The sequence below is a fragment of the Microcaecilia unicolor genome, chromosome 2 (genome assembly GCF_901765095.1).
Source record: "Microcaecilia unicolor chromosome 2, aMicUni1.1, whole genome shotgun sequence".
NCBI classification, from domain to species: domain Eukaryota; kingdom Metazoa; phylum Chordata; class Amphibia; order Gymnophiona; family Siphonopidae; genus Microcaecilia; species Microcaecilia unicolor.
In genome coordinates, this window is record NC_044032.1 from 74032510 (window position 1) to 74058114 (window position 25605).

Consider the following 25605-nt stretch of genomic DNA (forward strand, 5'->3'; position numbering starts at 1 on the left):
CTTGGAACATCTGCCTGACAGCTTCTGATGTGTTCAGTGGCTGTGTTGTTTCATTTTCCTGGATCTCTTGTTTAACATGAACAGTAACAACTGGAGAAATATTCCCTAGGTTTGATTTTGACTGTTGAGCCATGGAAGGAAGATCGCCATTCAATGTTGTCAAAGCAGCATCTATAATACTTAATAGTTTGTAACAAGCATATATATAATTTAAAGTAATGTGATAATATAACTCAAAATACATAAGGATATTTGCTTTCTAAACCCTCATTCTAAATATGTCTAGAGTAATAAAACTGAAGTTAGAGAATTAACAAGTAACAGAAAGTCAATAACATTCCAGATAAGATATAAACTAGGGCTGCACATTAATCACAGCTAACATGGTGATTAACATATTATTTATTAGTAGCAATTACAAAAAAATAATGGCAGCTAATAAAATTAATCAAGTTGCAACATATCCTGTCTCCTCCCAACATCTCTTCCTTCTCTATCACTCCAAATCCCAGCCCTTGGCATGATCCGGCATCACCCCCACCTGCATTTCAACATCCTCTTCTCTCAAGCTCCCCTCAAGGGCTATCTTACAGGTGGTGATATATTGTTCCCCAGAATAGTGATGCATAAACACCGCCTGTGGCCTGCTCCAAATTGAAATGTAGCCCTAGTATGAACTATAAAGCAAAAAAAATGAAGTCGCTTACTTGTCAGAAGGGTTTTTGAAAATAACGTAACAAATCTATTCACTATTGGGTGACATCTGATGGCACCATTGTGAACTGGCTCTCTCAGAGCTCAGCAAAACCACAAATAATTTTCTGAGCATGTGCAGGAGTTCCCATATAACTGTTACCTCATGAGTCTCTTCAGTTTATTTCAGAGCTTTAGAGTCAAGTTCCCATGAAGATAGGATTCAGTTTAGTCAGTAATTTGATTAACTGCTTCTCATTATTTACAGTAAGGCAGTGTACAATACATATGACATAAAAAACAGGGGTATGTGTGTTTGATTTCTTTTTTGTCTACAGAGAACCTGCATTACAAGTAAGCAACTGCACTTTCTCCATTGACCAGCAGGAGGAATCAGGCAAATTAATGGGGACTTCCATATCATAGTGTTTCCCTAATAATGTTAAATTCTAGACATTGAAGACAACTTGGACAGATGATTGGGGGCAGGGGATGATTTAGTTAAATAGGCATTGTAAAATTGCTTGCCAAATGCACACTCTCTTATAACACTCAGTCATAAGAACATAAGAATAGCCATAATGGGTCAGACCAATGGTCCATCTAGCTCAGTATCCTGCTTCCAACAGTACCCAATCCAGGTCACAAGTACCTGGCACAAAACTAATTCACAGCATCATTCCATGTCACCAATCCGGGGGCACGCAGTGGCTTCCCCCATGTCTATCTCAATAACAGACTATGAACTTTTCCAAACCTTTTTTTAAACCCAGATACTCTAACCGCTGTTACCACATCCTTCGGCAGCGAATTCCAGAGCTTAACTATTCTTTGAGTCAAAAAAAATATTTCCTCGTATTTTTTTAAAAGTATTTCCATGCAATTTCATTACGTGTCCCCTGGTCTTTGTACTTTGTGAAAGAATGAAAAATCGATTCACTTCTGCCCATTCTACAGCACTCAGGAATTTATAGACCTCAATTATATCCCCCCTCAGCAGTCTCTTTTCCAAGCTGAACAGCCCTAACCTCTTTAGCCTCTCCTCATACAGGAGGAGCTCCATCTCCTTTTTCATTTTGGTTGCTCTTCTTTAAACTTTTCTAATTCTGCTATATCTTTTTTGAGATATGGCAACCAGAATTGAACACAATACTCAAGGTGAGGTTGCACCATGGAGTGATACAGAGGCATTATTATATTCTTGGTCTTATTTTGTATCCCTTTCCTAATAATTCCCAGCATCCTGTTTGCTTTTTTGGCTGCTGCCGCACACTGGGCAGAAGATTTCAGTGTATTGTCTACAATGACACTTAGAACTTTTTCTTGAGTGCTGACTGCTAAGGTAGACCCTAGTATAAGTAAACTATGATTCGGATTGTTCTTCCCAATGTACATCACTTTGCATTTCTCCATATTAAATTTCGTCTGCCATTTGGATGTCCAGTCTTCCAGATTCCTAAGGTCTTCCTGCAATTTTTCCACAAGCTGCATGTATTTTGACAATTTTGAATAGTTTTATGTCACCTGCAAATTTTATCACCTCACTCGTCATTCCATTTTCTACAACATTTATAAATACGTTAAATAGCACCGGTCCCAATACAGATCCCTGCAGCGTTCCACTATTCACCCTCCTCCGTTGAGAAAAATGGCCATTTAACCCTACCCATGTCCCAATTATCTAATGAAAAATGCTCCTGCTCGATTCATTACTGACCTCATCACCCACTTAAATTTCCTACTTCAACAAGGCTCTTTCCCATCCGAACATGGCAATATTCTACTCACACCAATAACAAAAAACCAGCGAAAGACATCACTATCGACCTGTGGCCTCCCTCCCTCTTCTAACCAAACTAATGGAAAATAGAGTGACCTCCCAACTCAACGAGTTCATACAAAAATTCTCCATACTACATGAGTCGCAGTCAGGTTTTCCACCTGCACACAGCACTGAAACAGTACTACTCACCCTAATATCTAAGTTTAAGCAAGAAATTTCATTTGGCAATAACATACTTCTCCTGCAGTTCGACCTATCCAGCGCATTTGACATGATAGACCACAATAGTCTTACGAAACTACTGGACAAAATAGGGATCGGCGAAAACATCATTAAATGGATAAAATGTTTCATCACCACCAGATCCTATCAAGTCAAATCAACCTCATCTGTATCATCTGCATGGTCCTCACAATGCGGAGTCCCCCAAGGATCGCCTCTATCCCCGATCCTCTTCAATCTTATGATGATTCCTCTGGCTAAAGCCCTATCCAAAGCTGGTCTAAACCCCTTTATATATGCAGATGACGTCACTATATTCATCCCTTTCCAATCCAACCTTGCAGAAATCTCTGAAAAAATAATCACTGGCATGGACATCTTAGCCACCTGGGCTAATGCCTTCAAAATGAAATTGAATAAAGAAAAAACTCAATGCTTAATCCTCTCATCAATACACTCCACTTCACTCCCAACCACCCTGACCACCCCCGACGTTACAATCCCAATATCTGACAACCTAAAAATTCTGGGAGTAACGTTAGACAATCACCTAACTGTAGAAACTCACGCAAAAGCCATGACGAAGAAGATGTTCAACATGATGTGGGTACTGAAAAGAGTAAAACCATTCCTCCCCAAACAACATTCCACAATCTGGTACAATCCACAGTACTCACCCACGCTGACTACTGCAATAGCATCTTCATTGGTTGCACAGCACAAATCCTGAAGAAACTACAAACCGCCCAAAACACGGCAGCCAGACTCATTTTTGGTAAATCACGATTTGAAAGTGCAACTCCACTCCATGAAAAACTCCACTGGCTCCCTATCAAAGAGCGAATAAACTTCAAAGTTCACACAATGATCCACAAGATCCTCCACGGTGAATCTCCAAGTTACATGACCAATCTAATCGACCTGCCAGCCAGGAACGGGTCCAAATCTTCTCGTACATATCTCAATCTTCACCCTCCCAACTGCAAAGGTCTCAAATACAAAACCTACTACGCGTCCAACTTCTCCGTAATAGGCAGCCAACTCTGGAACGCCATACCAAGATACATCCGAACAACCAACGAACATCTACCATTCCGAAAGCTGTTGAAAACATACCTCTTCAAACAAGCTTACCCAAACAACCCCCCCAACTTAATTCACAAATCTAAACCACACCACTAATACTACCATAACTCATTCCTTCCCCTCACATCTCTACTACTACTACTATTTAGCATTTCTATAGCGCTACAAGGCATACGCAGCGCTGCACAAACATAGAAGACAGACAGTCCCTGCTCAAAGAGCTTACAATCTAATAGACAAAAAATAAATAAAGTAAGCAAATCAAATCAATTAATGTGAACGGGAAGGAAGAGAGGAGGGTAGGTGGAGGCGAGTGGTTACGAGTCAAAAGCAATGTTAAAGAGGTGGGCTTTCAGTCTAGATTTAAAGGTGGCCAAGGATGGGGCAAGACGTAGGGGCTCAGGAAGTTTATTCCAGGCGTAGGGTGCAGCGAGACAGAAGGCGCGAAGTCTGGAGTTGGCAGTAGTGGAGAAGGGAACAGATAAGAAGGATTTATCCATGGAGCGGAGTGCACGGGAAGGGGTGTAGGGAAGGACGAGTGTGGAGAGATACTGGGGAGCAGCAGAGTGAGTACATTTATAGGTTAGTAGAAGAAGTTTGAACAGGATGCGAAAACGGATAGGGAGCCAGTGAAGGGTCTTGAGGAGAGGGGTAGTATGAGTAAAGCGACCCTGGCGGAAGATGAGACGGGCAGCAGAGTTTTGAACCGACTGGAGAGGGGAGAGGTGACTAAGTGGGAGGCCAGCAAGAAGCAGATTGCAGTAGTCTAAACGAGAGGTGACAAGGGTGTGGATGAGGGTTTTGGTAGAGTGCTTGGAAAGAAAGGGGCGGATTTTACGGATGTTGTAAAGAAAGAAACGACAGGTCTTGGCAATCTGCTTGGCAATCTCTTCCTCTTACCCTTCTCTATACAATTGTGTTATCTATGTGTAACTCTGTAGCCATTCATTATGTTACCTCCAGGATACTTTGTACCCATACACAGTGCTATCTCTATTATACTTTGTACAAATACATTGTAAGCCGCACTGAACCTGCTATCGAGCGGGAAAGAGCGGGGTATAAATGCTACAAATAAATAAATAAATACCCTCTGTTTTCTGTCGAATAACCAATTCCTAATCCACACCAGAACCTTGCCTCCTATTCCATGACTCTTTAATTGTCTCAGGAGTCTCTCATGAGGAAATTTGTCAAAAGCTTTCTGAAAATCTAGATACAATACATCAACTGGTTCACCTTTATCCACGTTTATTTACGCCTTCAAAGAAATTAAGGAAATTGGTGAAGCAAGACTTCTCTTGGCTGAACCAATGTTGACTCTGTCCCATTAAACCATGTTGGTCTATGTGTTCTTTAATTGTATTCTTTACAATAGATTCCACTATTTTCCCCGGAACTGAAGTCAGGTTTACCGGTCTGTAATTTCATGGATCACCCCTGAAACCCTTATTTAAAATTGGTGTTGCGTTGTCCACCCTCAAATCTTCAGCTCTAGTTATTATTTTAATGGAAAGAGAGCAAGGTAGCACCCAACATTTCCATGGCCTCTGACTTGATGTGCTTTTCACTACCAGGCTGTATAGTATGATATGTAGTCTGCTAGCCAGTTTGACAGAGTTATTTTACCATTGCAGTTCCTAATCTCTTAGAAAAAAAGGATATGTAAAGTTAATTGGCTTTACAATGTGGCTGTGTTGTTTTTTTATGTAATAGAGATCATGCATAACTAGCTTTCTAGGAAGGTGAGGATGGGCTATAATTAATTCACTTTGAACTTCTCCCAGATCATAAACTTGACCAGGCATCTTAGATTCAATTTTATTCTCCAAATTCCTGACGCCTTTGGAATTAAGAAATATCTATACTAGAAGCCGCTGTTTAGTTCTGATTTTGGGACTTGCTCCTTCTCTTGGAAGAGAGAGTTTCTCATTGGCAATTAGCCCTAGTAGGATGGTTCCAATCAGGGGCCATGGATAGGACAATCTGAGAGAAATGTAATCAATTACCCTGACTCACTATCTTAAGAGCCAACCCACAGATAACACCTCAGTACCTCACCTCAAGACAGCTTGCCTACAAGCATATTCAAAACTCATGGACCAGCACCTTCTAGATAAAGTGAGAGAAGCAAAAGCAGCACTAGCTCTGACTCTTGCTGAATAGGTACAAGCAGGAGAACATGAGGGGTACGGGCAGATGCAGCACTGGAAGGGAGGCAAAAGGAAGATGGGGGACCAAGAGGAATATACTAAAGGTTAGGAAGAGGAATGAAAGAGGAAGATGCTGGAATTGGGGTTAAGAACCGGAAGAGAGAATTCTAAGAAAGGTAAAGGGGTTAGGAGGGCAGGGGGAGGATGCAGATGGAGGAAAAGAAGGCAATAGGGAAAAGGAAACTGGGAAAGAGGAAGGAGAAGGCAGGGGGCAGATGAAAGGGGAGGAGGGAGATAAGAACATAAGGAAACGAGAAGGAAGCAAGGGGCCTCTGCCACTCATTTCCAAAAATTAAGTTCACACCACTAGAAAAAATTGGAAGAAATATCACTGCAGAATTTGAGAGGCAGTGACAGTGTGGGACCTCTCATTTATCATTTACATATCTTCTTGACTTTTGGACAACTGACCCAAATGTTCCTGCATCCATACTCATCTATCAACTAAACATGTCACGTCTTAACTGACAAAGTGGAAAATACTCCATGTGCCTGGACTTTTTCCTATAGTTTCAATGTATCTTGTTTTGAATATGATCCCACAGTCACATGTGACATTATATTTTATTGTAGTATATACACCACTGTGATCTGCTCAACAGCTCAGTTGGTATATTAAGGTTTTAATAAATAGAAATATTTACATGGGTAGCTCCATTTTAGAAAGGTCAGTGCATCTTAAGTTTTACTAGTATTTAGAACAGAATCCGTCAACATACAGCTTGTTCTAAAATACAGGAGATATGGACATTTAAGCGATGGGTGCATGCAGCATAAAAATTCATTTTACAAATATCATCAAGAGGTTCAAAGCCAGAACATAGATTATATAATGGCAACATAGCCAGATATGTAACGGCACATAACTGGTCATTTTTGCCATCTTAGAAACATAACCAGGTATTATCCTATCACAGTAACCTGTTTCCCTTGCCAATTTGGAATGTGTGTATGTGTGTGGGGGGGGGTCACTAGGAGATTAAGAGGGAACATCCCCCCCATATCCCTCCCAGTGGAGTGCTGCTCAATAGCTGCTATTTACCAAGGGGGTCTTTTACTTAGGCATGTTGGCGTTTTTAGTGCGTGCTAAAAACAGGTATACGCTAAATGCTAAAGATGCCCATAGAAATACGTTGGCATCTTTAGCGTTTATCGCGCACCTATTTTTAGCGCACGCTAAAAATGCCAGCGCGCCTTAATAAAAGACCCCCTCAATCCTAAATGTGCTTGGTAACAGGTATAACACTCGACATCAAACTTTTAGGACACAGACATTTAGTCCCCTTCTGAAATGGGGAATAAACATCTATGAACTTGCCATGCTCTTGTCCCACCCAAAACATACCCAGACCATGCCCCCTTGCCATTTGAATGCACTTAGTTTTATTATGTGCATATCTTGGCTTTGTAAAATGTGGACTTAGATGTTTATGCAAGATAAATAAGTCCCAGTTTATACGTGTATCAAATGTGAATAGGGCTTATAAAATGAGGGCCACAGTTAGTAGCACCGATGAGCAAATGTTCAATCATCACCTTACCCAGCAACACCATTAGCTAGCTTCCAACTACAGACAATGGAATTCTTTTACATTCTACAATGAACAAGTTTTGCCTGTATTAAGAAAGCCATTAAATTTTCTAACATTGCATGAAGGGTCCATTTTACTAAATAAACCGTGCTCAGTGTTAATGCATGCTTAACATGGGGAAAAGGCTTATTGCAAAACGTGTTAAAACATTTTGTGGTCATTTGCCTGTCAGCATGCATTAACTATTTTTTATCATTTTTTATAGGGGCATGTCATTAAGCATGTACTAACTGATTAATGGTGGGTTAATGGATTATTTTTTGCAAGACACGCACCAATGTTAAAATTAGCATGGGACCGACAAAAAAACCCCAAATAAAGTCCTAAATACTGCCATGTAAAATTTGAGCTTAGCATGCAGGAAAGTCCTTAGTTCAAGCTAAGCCCAAATTTTTGCACATCTTAGTAAAAGGGCCACAAAGTTAATCTCAAATTAAAGCGTTAAACTACATTATCCACATAGGAGATGCGGTAAAAATAATCCAACAAAAAACTTTTAACTATTGCTCACATTCCGGTGTGTATTTCTCAATTTGCAAAGCCAATTTCTGTTTAAACAAACAAGTTTAATCTGAATCTGTTTGTAGCTCCAATTATACCCAAAATTAATTAAGAATTAACTATTACTCCAATGTATCACAATCTCTTACCCACAAGTTGCTGCAGTCATATCTATGCTGAGTGAAAGAGGACTGCCACTGCTGGCACTACCTGGAGCACTGCAGAAACAGGTTAAGAAAGGCTCATTATATACAATATATAGAACTAGTAAATTTGTAGCATTTTCATTTCTCAAAATAAATAAATAAAAATAACTCCGAGAGAGTAGTTGTGGCACATAATTTATTAAATTTTGGAAAGTCTTGCTAAGTGCTGTGACTATCCAACGAAGGATACTGCAGCTGAATGTTCGAGTTGACTGTTTACAATTGTTCTCCTTAGCAACAGTCAGAGCTTTAAACAAAAGACTTGTTCCTTGTGACTATTCTTTCCTCTAATGGAATTCTTGCAATCTTTTAATAATATGTTTGTTTTGATTGTAAAATGCTTTGGCCTGCTCATCAGAAAAGATAGTATATAGCAAGTCTTATTAAACTTTAAACTTTGATTTGTGTACAACTGAAATAGCAGCAAAATTACTTTTGAACTTCTTAAGATGGGGATAACTTGCACAGATTGGAAGTTATACCTCTAACCATCATACTGGGCAATCTGGATGGCCATTTTGGTCTTTATTTGCCATCATCTATCATGTTACTACATTGCTTTGAAATCTTGCAAGAGGTCTTCTTACAACAGCAATACAGCCCTAGTCATTATAACCTGTAACCTGGTGTGAATTTTACCCTTCATGTTTTCTAACAAGTTTGTTGAGTATTTTTAGAGTTCAAGATAATGTAGTGTGAAATTCTGTTGAATTAGCTGGACATTTTTTTTTACCTAAACCAAACAAAACCTGGTTTACATCAGAATTAAATTAATGTACATGAACTGTTTTTAAAACAGTGTCAACCTGCTTACTACAGTCATGCATACTCACAGGGGACAGAAAGAGAAATGCGAGACACGACACCAATGAAGCCAACCAGAAATGGAAATGTTGGATAAAACCCACTTCATCAATGCATGCTCAATGATTTCAACAAATTTTGGATACAATACCTATGGAAAAACTCACTTGGTAACTGAAAGGAGATCCTGCACCATATCATATATGGAATCCCTTTTTGATCTCTTGCAAATGAGGAGGATGGATTTTGAAGGTGGCCAGCTCTCTTATAGGATGTATTTTGAAGACATTATTTGTGATATTTAATTGCATAATCAGATTTTCTACCTGATATTGGGTTTGTTTGTCTGGTTATTTTTTTACATTATGGGAGCTCAATGTTTAAGATGGCAAGCTGTGCCCATGTTAGGTGACCACTCATGCAGATGAATCACCCTGATCAGCCTCTTTGCCAGACTGTTCCTTTTCATGGCCAGGTATGTGGTTCTGAGCACCATGCTGTGCTTGGATGCTCGTCCACATCCCAGTTGCTTCCGGACACAAAAGATACGAGCCCATGCCTCCTTGTTTACTGATAGAGTGCACTGCAACCTGGTTGTCCATTTGGATTAGGCCAATGTGCATCAGCCGATCTCTGAAAGCCTTTACTGTGTCCCATATTGCCCATAGTTCCAGGAGGCTTATAAGCAACTAAGTCTTTCTTTCTCACAGTACTTAAGATATAGACGTATTTATTCTACAGATTAGGAATAACAGACACAGTCCCATACTTTAACAGCTAAGCTATTGGAGAGGGGTTATCCCGAATCCCTGGTTAAAAAAACAAATAAACGTGCAAAAATCAATATTAGTCATTTGTTAAGTCATGCAACAAGTAACACTAAGGATACAGTAGAATTTGCCATGTGTGTGCTGAAATATGAAATAGGTTCAGCCTGCATGGCATGTCATTATTAGAGATCAGTGGAAGGTGTTATCACCGTTGCCCTGTTTTTTAGATTTGAACATAAGGATAGCATCTTGAAGGGGAAGAATCTAAAAAGTTTTATACCCTGTAATGTTAAATCTTCGAAAGCGGAGATAAATAGCACAAAGATAGAACACGTAGGGGCAAGACCTTTGAAGTCAAAATGATTAAATATTTTGACACCCAACAGACAGGACTTAAAGAGCTGGGTTTTCTAGTCCATTATAAACCATGAAATTTCACTGCTTTGTCACCCTCTGATCACCATGCATATCTCCCTGTCCCCCCATCCTCTCAGCCCTCTCTGTTTCTCACCTAGCCTACCCCTCCCTCATCCTTTCAGACCGTCATTGAACTACTTTGATGTTTCACTTATATATGCTGTTACTTATCAAAATGTGCTTATTTCTGATCTGATGAAGGGCTACCTTCGAAAGCTAATCAAAAATGTATTAAGTTAGTCCAATAAAAACGGTATCTTATTTTCTTTTCTGTTTTATTTTATTCTATTTCTATTGACTGGCTTTAGAAGTGGACTAACACGGCTACCACATCTCTCTACTCTGTTATAGGAAGGAAGTCTGTATGTATTGAGCCTTTGTGCTATAGGGTCATCAGGGCCCTTCGTGTATCTCTCAAGGGTTTCAGCAAAACATTGCGCTTTAAGAAATGTGGTAATTTATCAGTGGGAGCATGTAACATGTAATGTGGATACAGAGGCATGAACAGTTCCCATTCCATATTCCAAGAAGTAAAATCCTCAGATTCCAACACCCAATCTTTAAGATGTCACAGAACGCAAGCTAATTTATAAGTATGCATATTAGGGAGTCCCAAGCCCCTCAAGGACCAGTTACCATATAATAAGTCGATCTTCCCTTTGGATTTTTTTCCCCCTCCAACAAAAGTTAACAATTTTATGATTCAATACAAGCAAATCCTTTCACAATACCCAGACTGAAACATGCTGTAGAATATAAAGCCATCACAGAAATAGTATATGATACAATCTTATTCTACCACATATGGAGAGTGGAAGGGAATTCCAAATTGGCAATTACTGCCATATATGTTGTAAAAGGGAATTAATGCTACATTGGTACAAATATTTAGGGTCCACGGGAAGCTGAATGCCCAACTATCTAAAGACATTATTTGCCTAGCATAATGGGAATTCCCCTTCCCATTCGTCCTAAAATCAATGAGACATTGGCAAGGCCTTGGATTTGCTCATATTAAGTTTAAAACCTGAAAAACCTCCATATTCTCTCATACTTTGATTAGGTTGAGCTACATGGACCAAAAGCTAAAATTTTAAACTCAGTTTGCCCTGCTCTAATGCCTGTTACTTCCGGATTGTGCAAAATTTCTTTTATTAAAGGTCTAAGGTCAGCACAAATAAAAGAAGGGACAATGGGCAGCCTTGCCTAGTACCTCTATAAATATTAAAAGAATCTGATTTTATCCCACTGGCCCCTGGGCCTCATGGGCATAATAAAGTGCCAGTACAACATTGCTAAATTTCCCAATAATCCCACACTTAAACATTATGCATAAAACTCCAATTTACCTGTTCAAATGCCTTTTCAGCATCAAAACTTATTAATAAAGATTGCTCACCTCTAGAATGTATTTATTTATTACATTTGTATCCCACATTTTCCCACCTATTTGCAGGCTCAATGTGGCTTACATAGTACCGTATCGGCATTCGCCAATTCCAGTATGAACAAATACAAGGTGATATTGTGGTAAAATAAAGCTCATGTGTGATAGACACATTAGGGGATCTTAGAGAGGGAGAGTTAGGATATGTCCATTATGAGCTTAGGTTTCGTTGTATTGCAGGCGTTCAGGCTTTTATGTTGGGTTGGTGGGGTATGCCTTTTTGAACAGGTTTGTTTTAATGATTTCCGGAATGGCTTCCAAGGTAGTAAGAATTTTCTGAATATACTTGACTGCACAGCAATCATGTACAAATCCCATTTGTGGATCAGCAATAATTGATGGAAGCACTTGAGCCAATCTATTAGATAGTAACATAGCCAATAATTTGGATTTATAACATAACAAACAGATAGGCCTGTATGATTCCAGGAGAGAGGGATCTTTCCCAGCCTTCGTAAAAACTATTATTTGCGCTGACCTTAAAGATTCTGGTAAGCTTTTTAAATCTACTATTTCACTGAACATAGCAGTAAAAGGTTTAGCATTATCAGCCACTAATAATTTATAAAACTTCACCCAGAACCCATCTGGGCCTGAAGCCTTATAAATCAAAATTTTATTAACAGCCCAAGTGGCTTCATTTTCCCCTATAGGATGATTCAACACAGTAATTTGTGAAGGGGTAAGACAAGGTAAATCTACACTTGGGAAATATGTGTCCAGAATTGCTTAAAGATTTTATTAATCTCTACAACTGAGTGAACAAGTTTACCCTGACAATTTTTCAATGTTAAAATTTTTCAAGGGTCTATCCCTGGGTTAGACAACCTAGCTAGCAGTTTCCTGCATTTACTCTCATCCTATATAATAAAATGCACCTCCAACATTCTGAAGCTGACTGCATGGCTGAGGCATTCCTGCTCTCCGTATCCATCTCCTGAATTGACATCACGTACTTCCGGGTTCGTCACAAGCAGAAGTGACCAACCACACGAGGTTTCTCAGCTTCAGAATGTTGGAGGTGCATTCTATTAAATAGGATTGGTCAGTTCCTTGAAGCACAGCCAGAGCTCAGCATCCTGCACAGTAACGCTCAGTCACCAGAGAGAGAGGGGGGGCCTGACACCAGAGAGGGGGGGGGGGAGGTATCTCTGTCACACACACACACACTCTCTCACACTGTCTCTCACACATACGCACTTGCACCCACTCTCATTCTCACACACACACTCTCTCTTTCACAGACACACTCGCACATTCACTCTCACTCGCACACACAGTCACTCTCACATACACTCTCTCAAACATACACACGCCGAGGAAAACCTTGATAGCGCCCGTTTCATTTGTGTCAGAAATGGGCCTTTTTTACTAGTATTTATATAATTAGCATTGGTAATATTTAGATAATTTTTTGTCTCTCTGATGGAGCAGTTCATTGAGGGGCACCTGTGTGGCCAATACTTATGCTTTATTTTGAGGTGTGGAATTAGTTCAACAATTTTGCCACACAAGTACCAAGCTCTGTTCTAGTTTAAAAATAGTGTGGTCCCTCAAGCCTCTTACTATTACAATAGAGTATAATGTCGCCCCACAATATCGCTTTTGCTGCATCCCAAAACAAAATCTCATCTTGAGCATGCAGCAGATTAAATACCTTATATTTGGCCCATATGCCTCTGATGTAACCAGCAAATTTAGAATCTGTATACAGGTCTAGAGGAAAGCTCTAATGCCTCAAGTTCCACTGGTCTCTTCCACCCACAGTTCTACCCAAATAAAGGCATGGTCAGAAATTTCTGTTAGTTCTAGATCTCTGTGAACCAAAATATAAGCTACACGACTGTGTCATATGAACCCTAGATAAGTGTGTAAAATCCCTCTCCATAGGTGAACAGTCTCCATGCATCAACCACATCCAAGGTTTCACATAATAAAGGAATACTTTTAATAATATCTATCTACATAAGTAATGCCACACTGGGAAAAGATCAAGGGTCCATCGAGCCCAGCATCCTGTCCACGACAGCGGCCAATCCAGGCCAAGGGCACCTGGCGAGCTTCCCAAACGTACAAACATTCTATACATGTTATTCCTGGAATTGTGGATTTTTCCCAAGTCCATTTAGTAGCGGTTATTGGACTTGTCCTTTAGGAAATCGTCTAAGCTAACCGCCTTCACCACGTTCTCCGGCAACGAATTACTGAGTTTAATTATGCGTTGGGTGAAGAAATATTTTCTCCTATTTGTTTTAAATTTACTACACTGTAGTTTCATCGCATGCCCCCTAGTCCTAGTATTTTTGGAAAGCGTGAACAGATGCTTCACATCCACCTGTTCCACTCCACTCATTATTTTATATACCTTTATCATGTCTCCCCTCAGCCGTCTCTTCTCCAAGCTGAAAAGCCCTAGCCTCCTTAGTATTTCTTCCTAGGGAAGTCGTCCCACCCCCACTATCATTTTAGTCACCCTTCGCTGCACCTTTTCCAATTCTACTATATCTTTCTTGAGATGCGGCAACCAGAATTGAACACAATACTCAAGGTGCGGTCACACCATGGAGCGATACAACGGCATTATAACATCCTCACACCTGTATTCCATACCTTTCCTAATAATACCAAACATTCTATTCGCTTTCCTAGCTGCAGCAGCACACTGAGCAGAAGGTTTCAGGGTATTATTGACGACGACACCCAAATCCCTTTTTTGGTCCGTAACTCCTAATGTGGAACCTTGCATGACGTAGCTATAATTTGGGTTCTTTTTTCCCACATGCCATCACCTTGCACTTGTTCACATTAAACGTCATCTGCCATTTAGCCGCCCAGCCTCCCAGTCTTGTAAGGTCCTTCTGTAATTTGTCACAATCCTGTCGAGAGTTAACGACTTTGAATAACTTTGTGTCATCAGCAAATTTAATTACCTCGCTAGTTACTCCCATCTTTAAATCATTTATAAATATATTAAAAAGCAGCGGTCCTAGCACAGACCTCTGAGGAACCCCACTAACTACCCTTCTCCATTGTGAATACTGCCCATTTAACCCCACTCTCTGTTTCCTATCCTTCAACCAGTTTTTAATCCACAATAGGACATTTCCTCCTATCTCATGACCCTCCAATTTCCTCTGTAGCCTTTCATGAGTTACCTTGTCAAACGCCTTTTGAAAATCCAGATACACAATATCAACTGGCTCCCCAGCTGCAGAGCTACTTTTTTGCTGCTGTTTGGGCTGCCCTGAAGTCGAGTTGGGATTTGGGAGGGGGAGGACCCTTCATTACAAACTTACCTATATGCCAAGTCTGCTCTGCTTAAAAGTTCCCCATGGAGGAAGGGTAAGGCACTGCTCCTGCTCTGCAGCAAAATTAGCCCAGGGCAGGAAGTTTTGGAGCTCAGGCACTGCTTTTTTTAAAACTTAAATGCTGCTCCCTCCTCCCTCCTCTGCTGTGCCCCTGGAGAAAAGAAATGCAGCAAAATCAGCCAGGGAAGTTATTTGTTTGGAGCTCAGCACTGCTTTTTTAAACTTAGCAGCTGCCCGCCCTCTCCTCATGCTGTGCCATGCTGCTGAAGAAATTTGGACAGTCATCAGCCCCAGACACCAGGTTCAGCGTCTGGGGCTGATCCATATTTCTCCAGCAGCATGGCACAGCACTGGGGGTGGGGGGAGGAGGGCAGAAGCTAAGTTAAAAACAAGCAGCGCCAGAGCTCCAAATAAACAACTTCCTGGGCCGATTTTGCTGCACAGTGGAAGCAGCAATGCCATACAGGTGCGTGGGGGCAGGAGCAGAGGCTAGAAGTGCGGCATTCCCCCCCCCCCCCCCCCAGTCAAGACTACTCTCCCCAGTGGCCTCCTCTTCAGCACACTGCTTCAGGGCCTCATCAGGGGGTACTGCAGTAGACACTGCAGGGAAGTGCTACCCAGGTTAAAAAAAAAAAAGTTCCTGTGTAAAGTTGGATTGCTGGGGGGTGGGGGGTTGGTTGGGGAGGGCTTTGCATTGGTCCGGTTAAACAAAACAGTTGTATGTATAATGGTGATTAAAAAAAAGTTTATAATTTCATTTTGGTGGGCTTGGGCTCTGCAATCCCCAGGTAAAAAAAAAAAAGTTTTATATTTCATGCTGATGTGTTTCTGGTTGGGGGTGGGAGATTGGAAAGGGCAGGGCTGATGCTGGAGTACAGGGAGTGGTGTGGGGTAGGAAAGAGTAGTACTGATGCAGGGCTACAGGGAGGGATGAGTGAGTAGGGAAGGGAAGGCCACTGTTTATGCCAGGCTACAGGTCAATTTCTAATTTTTGGTCATTTATTCGGTAACTGGCCTAAACAGCCTAATAGTGTGGGTGGCTGTTTGATTGTGTTGTGTTCATATCTGTCCTTTAACAGTACAAAGGACTTACACGTCCGACTAAAGTTGAGACTCCTGAGGCAGATGCTCCATGCACCAAAACACAGGACTGCATCGAGTCTCGATACCTTTTAAAAAAAAAAAAGATCCTATGAACTGTATATCATTTTAGTTGACCTTTGTTTTTGATATTTTTCATAAATATCCCTTGGTTGCCACTTTCTTGGTTGTTGTTCTTCTCTATTTATGTTGATGCAGGACAGCTGTTGGGCAGACTATTTACTTAGATACCCATCATCAAGAGCATTCTAAGGCATTATTTATATATACATACCCCCCCCCCCCCCCAATTTATATATACATACCCCCACAATATTCAGTGCTATTTAACCAGTCAGCAACATCCACTGACCACTTAAATATCATTTAACTGGCTAACCGCAAATATTCAGCGGAAGATAGCCAGTAATCTCCGCTAAATATCTGCAGCTAGCACATAGCGGCTAACCAGCTATGTCGCCCGTTTTAGCCAGTTAGTGCCGATGGTCAGTGCTGAGTTAAGCAGTTAAATAGTACTGCATAAATAGCAGTCCTGTCTAAAGATAGGACCTTAACCATTTAGCGCTGAATATCTGTTAACTGTTTTAAGTTCCAGCGGCCAAAAATAAAACCAGAAATTCAATGCCGATTGCCGGATAGGGCGCAACATTGAATTTCCTGGTTCAGCACTGGCAGCAGGCTTTAACTGCACAGCCTGCCAGCAGTTGAATATCAACCCCATGGTGCCCACCCATATTAGCTCTGGGCCCACCCAAAATGTCATGTCTGGCTACGCCACTGCAGTACTCTAGGATGAATACCACCTCGTCCAGGAGATTTGCTACTCTTCAGTTTGCTGAACTGCCCCATTACGGTCCTCCAGGTTTACCGTGAAGTCAGTAAATGTCTCAGACTCGTCCGCTTAAAATACCATTTCCAACACCGGTATCCCACCCAAATCTTCCTCGGTGAAGACCGAAGCAAAGAATTCATTCAATCTCTCCACTACGTCTTTATCTTCCTTAATCGCACCTTTTACCCCTCGGTCATCCAGCGGCCCAACCGGTTCTTTTGCCGGCTTCCTGCTTTTAATATACCGAAAAAAAATTTTGCTATGTTTTTTTTGCCTCTAATGCTATCTTTTTTCGTAATCACTCTTGGCCTTTCCTTAAGGGGATTGTAAGCCTTATCCATATCAGCTACGTTCCCCCCCCCCCCTTATAATTCTGGGGTAGCCAGGAAAGGATTGCATATGGGTCACTATTTTATGAAAAAACTGCTTGTTATATACATTAGGTGTATAAATATTACATTGCAGTACTGGTAGTCTATGAATGGTAACCAGTGCAATACCAAAACAACTCTCCGGATCAGTAATTATAGTTTTTTGTTTCTCAATTGTCAGGTTTTTGTGGAATAAAATAATTATCCCAGTTCATTTACCAAGTGCCAGTGCTTTTATATAATCACCAACCCACCATGTTTTCAATTTTTTTATGTTCATCAGAGTTTTAATTGATTTCTTGTAACATAGCTATAGAAGTCAGTTTTTTCTTACAAAGCTTTCATGATAAACTTTTTATAGGCATCAGGTAATCCCCAATTCAATAAAGGGCATTGTGCAGATCTTACTATAGATACTAAGGGGGTACCACCCCAGCCTTCGGGACTATCCAGATGGTTCCATGTTCATTTGAACCACAGATACAATGTCCCAACCTCAATATTTCTCCACATATAGAATCCAATACAATAACTATTCCATCCCCATCAAGAGACATCACTATATTACAACCCATCAACCCCCCCTTTACATATCTCCCATCCCATTTCCAAGAGGGGTGTATAAATGGCTTGGAGCAAAGGACTGAATAATCCCCTTTTCCCTTCTGTTCACGTCCATATTCAGTTAAGTTGTTAGCTCAATATTAGACAGACATGTAAAGCATTTTCAAATAGGCCAGATTGTCTAGGCAAGCTGAGCAGAGTTTTACAATAGCAATCCCTTATACAAAGTATACCTCAGAACTGCCCACCTATATAAATGCAAGTAATGCCTGTGAGAAGTAGCAGAGGGAAGACATCTTAATCACACTCATCCAGAACTGATTAAATACAGTAATAAGAAACACCTGTTAGCTTTTTCAGAAATAAGGAGCTGACCACAGCACAGGTCATTGCCCTATAAATTGGCCGTTGCCCTCCAACTACATGATATGAAGTCATACTGCTCCACGGGGGCCCAGATTTTCCTATTGCTGGAAAGCAGGACACTTCACATGTTGACCTAGCACACACGGGCGCATCCACTCAAGATGCTTCTGCAAGGGCAGAACACCAAAGGTGCTCCATGAACGTCACTTGAAAGTAGATCGAAGGTGCTCCAGTAACGTCGCTTGGAACAGGCCCACCATACTGCCAATGTACCACACGTGTCCCAGCATACAGCTAGATGGGGATCCATGAACATCAGCCGAACAGTGCCCCCCAACATACCCTATATGTTGCCATAGATGGAGCTTTAAGGCTACTGGCAGTTTCTGTTACTGTACCCACTTCCGGTTTGTGCTGCCCTCCCAAACTGAAGCTAAAGGCCTAATAACGCGCAGGAAAAATATCATGGACTGTGACCCTCTGGACCATGCTACTGCTGCAAAGAAATTGCCAAAGCGTTGGGCACATCAGGGCCATGAGGATGCCTACAACGCTTCCACGAAACTGTCACCGCACAGTGCTTACCTCCAAGCCCAGTGCAAATGCAAAGCCGACCATCTGGAGGTTACCGCTCCACCCAGAATTCAACACTCACCATAGCAGCAGTCTGCACAGCAACACTCAGTTACCACAGGGTCTCCTCCACCACGCCCATGGAACAAACACAGAGAGCGCACATGGCTGCAGTGAGCACAGATCTGGAGGAGAAGAGAACCCCGGGAAATGGAGGATGCCTGTTGCAAGCATGGCCAGACAACCTGACAACATAGTGAAGATTGAAAGCCAAAAAGTAAGTGTACAATATTGTTACAATGAACTAGCAGAAGGGATTGGAACAGCAGGCAACAATAGCGATTGCACCTTTGCAAATGCCTCTCCCTATACTCCAAGCCTCTTGGACTTCTTGCAGTTATCCCTCCCTTTCTATGCCCTCACCTACCTCCTATTTACCTATCCTGTTCCTGCCTGCCTATATCCTACCCTCTTATGTTCCCTTCCAGCTAGTCTCCAACCCATCTTTTCTAACCTGCCTAACTACTTATTGCCTCCACCCCACCCAAAACCCTTTTCTTAGCCGGGTTGCCACCCATTTGGGCGCTTGACCCCCCCCCCCCCCCCCCCCCCCAAGTGGTTAGGTTAGCTCCTTTGCATTGCAATTGCACCGGATGTGAATAGTCCTGGTAACACAATACTTTTTTTAAAAATTCTGATACATTAGAGTTTTTCCTCCACAAATCACTTGAAGTATTATGTGCACTTAAGGATCTTGAATACCATGATGCAGGGCTTATCAACAGCACACTCAATGCAAAATATTTCATCTGGCCTCAAGATTCAGGGATTATGGTAGCCATGCCTCCAAGAATCAAATTAATTCCTTATCCAATATGGACTCTGGTAATCCTACTAGGTGCAAGATATTCTCGAGATCATCTTTTAATCTCACTAGGCACAAGTTATTACACAGCAAGCGATTCTCAAGATCATCAAGTCTTTGTTCCAGTTCTGTTACCTTTTTCTGAAGACCTTCCTGATCCTGTGCCATTTTCTAACTCTGATGTGCACTGGAGACCTGCATCAATCTCCAAACATATTGTCCAGGTGCTCCTGTGCCTCCTCTGCCCTATCATACAATTGTTGAAGTTTTTTTAATCTAGAGTGGCCTCATGAGCCGCAGTAACCTCTGTCATGAATTCAGAGGTCCATGATGAACTGACAGAGGGACTAGGTGGGCCATGGTGTTCTGCCATCTTGACTTCTGCAGGCCTCGTTTTTCCCTTTTCTTGCCAGATGTATTTAGACGACATTATAGGCCACCTGCTTTCAACAAAGCATCCTTCGAGGTACCCCCCCCCCCCCCCCCACTTCTGATGTAAGTACCATCTGCAATAAAAGACTGGTTCATGGAGGGACCTGATAAAAATGCTGATTTAAGTGGAGGATCTCATTGCATAAAATGAGGAACAGTGCTAAAATAGCACAACTTGTGGTAAAATAACCCATCTTAACGGAAGCCCACGTTGATAACTTTCCCCCCTAAATCAGTTAATGCTAAATATTTGTTTGTTTGTAGCATTTATATCCCACATTTTCCCACCTATTTGCAGGCTCAATGTGGCTTACATTGTTCCGTAATGGTGATCACCAATTCCGGAAATATCATGCAAGGATTGCATTTACTAGAAAAAAAAAAAAAGACGTGTTATAATATTATGTGGTAACCCTCTGCCCCCGCCTGGTTACTCCTTCATGCTATCTGGCGGGCACAAATTTCTGGGGAGAATTCCTGTGTGGTATCAAAGGTGTAAATGTTGAGAAAAATACTGATATGTCCAGTATTTTATTTGTAATGTTGCACATGTGTACTACTGTTGGTGATATTCTTTAAATTTTTTTATTAAAAATATGACTGTTCCAAATATATGTACATACCAGCTTCCTTTTTTATCCACAAATGAAGTATGGTGTGTGTAGAAGTAAACTACACTTCTGTCCCAGGCTCCACCACCACGGTTCACCTTTTTTTTTGTCTACATATTAAGTCCTGTTAATGCTTAGTTATTGATGATTCATAGCATATCTGCCAAAAATCATGCCTCAAAGGCAAGCATGGACATCTACATCTGCTCAATAGTTAAAATAAAAATTTAACTCTGATTTTTAGAGTTGTCTCAGACAATGAGGCATATTTTCAAAGCACTTAGACTTACAACGTTACATAGTAACCTATGGAGTCTAAGTGCTTTTAAAATGAGGCCCAATGAGTTGTTATATTTGAAAAATAAATTGGAACAGTATTCCCAAAGTGACAGTTCAGATAACGTCTTGGGGTAGTGGTTCCCAAACCTGATCTTGGAGGCACCCCAGCCAATCAGGTTTTCAGAATATCCACAATGAATATTGCATGCAGTGGAGGTAATGCATAGAAATCTCTCTCATTAATATTCATTGTGGGTATCCTGAAAAACTGACTGGCTGGGGTGCCTCCAGGATCAGGTTTGGGAACCACTGTCTTGGGCTATTACTTCAAGTCTCATTAATTAGAGAGATCCAGAAGGCTTGTGTAAGATCAAGGGCTTCCTCAGTGGCTCCATTTAGCTCTGGAACAGTACTCCTTTGGAAATAAATTTGGAATTAATGATCTGATGGTTTGTGGTTGGTTGGGTACTGTATGGGACATACACTAAACTGAACATCTGGATTTAGTCCATGCCTTTTCCTTGGTAGCTCAAGGTAGTTTACATTCAAGTAATTTGTATGTTTTATTTTTGTTTTCATTATATTTTATGGATTCTGTGCTTAATTGATTTTATTTTATTCTGCATATTATTTTTGGACAATTTGGGACACTCAACTCCCAATATGTCTCCATCTGGGAGTACATATTCAGCCAGCAGCACTGAGCATTTTGCTGACCATCGCCAGCGTTATTCCTGGATATTCAATGCTGGCCATGTCCGGCCTTTTGCACTGAATATCCGGTTTATGAGGTGCCGGCTAACACATAGCCAGTTAAGTTGATATTCAGAACTTAACCAGCCATAAAAATAGGACTGTGTTTTATGCCGTCCCATTTATGTGATTACACTGGCCGATTAAGTGATGAATATCAGCATATAACCAGCCAAGTTCAGACTCCACCTCCGGAATGCCCCCAAAATAACCACTAACTGCTAATTTTCAGCAATGATAATCATTTAAGTGCCGCTGAAAATGACCGCATAGCACTGAATAAGCAATCTAACCAGTCAGCGGCCATTTCTGGCTGGTTAAATCATTTGAATAACAACCAGCTGATGTTTAATGGTTGGGGGAACATCCGAGGCTGGGGGAATGTAGTTGATAAATACAATAAATAAAAAGACAAATTCTAACAGGCACAAATAACAGAACAGTGAAATCTTGTTACTCACTCCTCCTGTGCATCATTTCTTTCTTCTAATGTTTCATCTATAGATGCTTTGAGCAGGTGTTCTACAATTACATTTTGGATGTCCTGCAATATAAAATACAGTACAGTCTCGATTATCTGACCTTCTCTAATCTGACCATCTGGCATATCCACCCCCCCCCCTCCCCGAGGGATGAAGGGAAAGGAATGACTGAAGTTTTAAAGAAAGTGAACATCAAAGATGTTATCTACTGGATCACTCAGTCATGGAATAAAATCGAGCCTCCAACCCTAGAAAAATCACGGAGAAAGTTAATTCCTGAGAATGAAAATGAATAAGGACATGACACTTAACACGGAGCAGCCAAGGAAGATGTCCTTCCTTTGTTACAGGAAATACCAGGCCGTGAGAATGCTTCTGAGGATAATATGATAACATATAAGAATGGATGCAGCCAGACGAGCAAGAAGAGCTGACAATAATGTGACTACTGTGGTAGACGGGAATGGAGATGATGGTGATAAAGACTTCGAGTGAAGCTGAACCTAGAATTCTAAAAGTCAGTCATAGTGAAGGTGTCAAGCAATTGAGATTGCACTGGCATATGTGGTAGAACAAGAGGAAGTGACAGCTACTGATGTAATGTTATTGAGACGCTGACGTGACTTTGCAGCGAGGAAAAAAAAGTAAAATGGGAAAACAATCACAAAATTTTACAAAACAGTTTTATAATTTATGTTTACCAGTTGCATTGCTACTATGTATACAGTACAGTATATACTGTTTCTGATTCTGTTTTTTACAGCTCTGTATTGGTTTTATTTTATGGTATGGTACAGTGATTACAGTATAGTATATGTTTTAGCACTTCAATCATGCTGCAGAATGTGCTATAGTGCTCTTAATAAAGAATTTTTGAAAATCGGGAACTCTATGCCTTTGAAGCATTTTTAAGGGGTTCCCATTGTTGCTTTTTGTCTTGATGTTATGACCTTTCCAAGCACTTCCTGTGGAAAGGCATGACCAAAACAAGATATATCCCTAAACATCTTTTGGCTATGGACTGCAAGACATATAGAGTAACTGTGGAGGAAATAGATACGTAAATTCTTAGGCTATTAAGTAATTTTCAAGCATAAAGCTGGTACAGGATGGTCAAAATTAGAATAATGTGATGATATCAGATAATACAATAGCCAATATGATAGATTCTAGGGAAGCTTAAAACAAGGAGATGATGACACATATTTATGAACTGCCCTTTGTAAGGTTGAGCACAACAGAAGAGCTTAGCTTTTGCTTTCTTTCTGTCATATTTGCTCTGACAAGTTTCTAAATGGAATAAGAAAGAAATAAATAGGTGTTCTTAAACTGCCTCCTCATGAAGTCTGGGGGAAAGGACCTCAGAGACCAAATTACAAATTCATATAATTCATAATTGATCAACATCTAGTGTCTATGAGTAAGGTCCTTCCCCTCCACTGTAATTACAGATGACGACTCAGGTGCCTCTTTAAGCTCAGGGGACAGGCTGACCCCTGAACTGCCTACAGTTATCTTGCTGATCCCTTGTTGAGGGTTTGTCCTTAGAAGGCTTTTCCCCGGCAGGAGGACTTGCCTTCTCCATCTGCTGATGTTTCTATTCAACCTGTACTGTTTCTTATGAATGTTCCAGTATTTGAAGCTGGCCCTTCAGAGATATTCCTGTTAGATGTTTGGAAGATGGTAAAGAGAACTGAAGATTTAAGTGAAATGATTTGTTTGTATGATAACTTGCCTTGTCCTTTAATTGTTGTACAGGCTTAATGCTCACAGAAATGCTGGGTCCAGTGGGTGGTTCAAGTTGCTCTTCTAAATCTTCTATGAAGTTAAAAAAAAAAAAGAATATATTATCATGATTTTTATTCAAAGACGGTATACTCAGAGATTTTCAGTGCCACACCGAGGAACTTTTCAAACTGTTAAGTCATACACTGCAGAGAAAGATGACTCGAGTCTATCAGTCAGAAGACTTTCTACCAAGTCTGTAAACACTGAAAGGTCAGATCTCAATCTAGGATCACAAGATGCATCACAGAAACAGTCAAATCATATTGCACATATGCTAGGGGAGTTCTCCAAAGCATGAAATACAGTATTATTGCTTATTTATTCAATATAGGGCAGCATTATTTTGCTTTACTTTTATTCACCTCTTTGTCTATCTTCCATATATTTTGCTGGTTTTCATTTTATTCTTTCATCTCACTTTTTAAATTGGCTATTTCTCTTTCTTGTAAGCATACACTTCAACTGCAAAACCTCACTAAAAAGGAAAAATACATTTCTACTATGTCAAGAACGCCCGCACGATCATATCCTCACTAACATACTCAGCTGAGGGCTTAGCACAATACAAACACAAACAGTGCCCCACTCATCTCCATTACAAACACACACAGTGCCCACTCATTTCCATCACCAGCCCAATTCAAAACATAATTCCAAAGCCATATTCAAACAAAACATCCCTGCTCAATTTCTGCTTAGAGGAAGAACATCTGGCCAGAAATAATTCACCTTCACTTTATGTTCATCAGTTAATTTGTCTTACCTCTCTGTTCCCATGAAATCAACAGTATTAATCATCTCCCTCTCCCCCTCATCCCTGAGAGCACTGGTTTACCGCCTTCTCACACCCCATTCTCTCTCCTTGATCATCAATTCCTTTTTCTGCCTCCTACTAATATCACTTATTTCTATAATGCAGCAGCTCTTCTGTCTGCCAAACAGAAGCCTAAAGAAAGCAAAAACCTTGCTTGAATGCTAAATTAATTTTAATACAGTTTGACTGCATACTTTTATAAAATGTCCAAGATGAGTTACATTATAAAACAGCAACAACATTCATGCCCACCCTCTCTATGATACAGACTCGGATGGTGTTTTTTTAACTGCACATACAAACAGATTATTATCATGGTTAAAGTAATATTTCAGAGGATGGTTGAGCTCTTTTCACATTTTCACTGTAATACAATAAAGTAGTTGGTTATGTTTAACTTTCTATGATGGGTTTGAAGTTTGACATGAACTGAGTTAGACATTAAGGGGCTTATTTTCAAAGCACTTAGACATACAAAGTACCAGAGTAACCTATGGACTTCATGTGTCTAAGCACATTTCTCCTTGGATTACATTTATTTTGAAAGTAGATCAGTTAAAATGCAATACTGTCTTTCTCTCATTTTTGTCTCTATGGGAAAAATACTTACTGCATAGACCCCTATATGTTTAAAGCACAGATCCAACAATCAGAGAGACAAGAGATAGCTTATGAATAGGGTTTCTGATTTTAGCCAATAAACTCTTATTTTAAAAAACCCCAGTTGAGAAA

General features: G+C 40.6%; 1 protein-coding gene and 1 long non-coding RNA gene across 2 annotated transcripts in view; both read right to left on the reverse strand.

Annotated features, from left to right (window-relative positions):
• Positions 1–16: 16 nt before the first annotated feature.
• LOC115462944 lies at positions 17–22335 on the reverse strand. The gene is made up of 3 exons (XR_003940977.1): positions 22251–22335; positions 8240–8308; positions 17–179 (listed from the first exon to the last, which is right to left on the reverse strand). It is a non-coding gene; the product is annotated as an uncharacterized LOC115462944 (long non-coding RNA).
• A 1554-nt stretch (positions 22336–23889) lies between these two features.
• The window catches only part of LOC115461867 (ciliogenesis and planar polarity effector 1-like), a 337061-nt gene continuing 335345 nt past the window's right edge, over positions 23890–25605 (reverse strand). The window contains exon 29 of the mRNA XM_030191927.1: positions 23890–24089. Coding sequence (XP_030047787.1) covers positions 23890–24089 — 200 coding nt within the window. The remainder of the gene's footprint in view (positions 24090–25605) is intronic.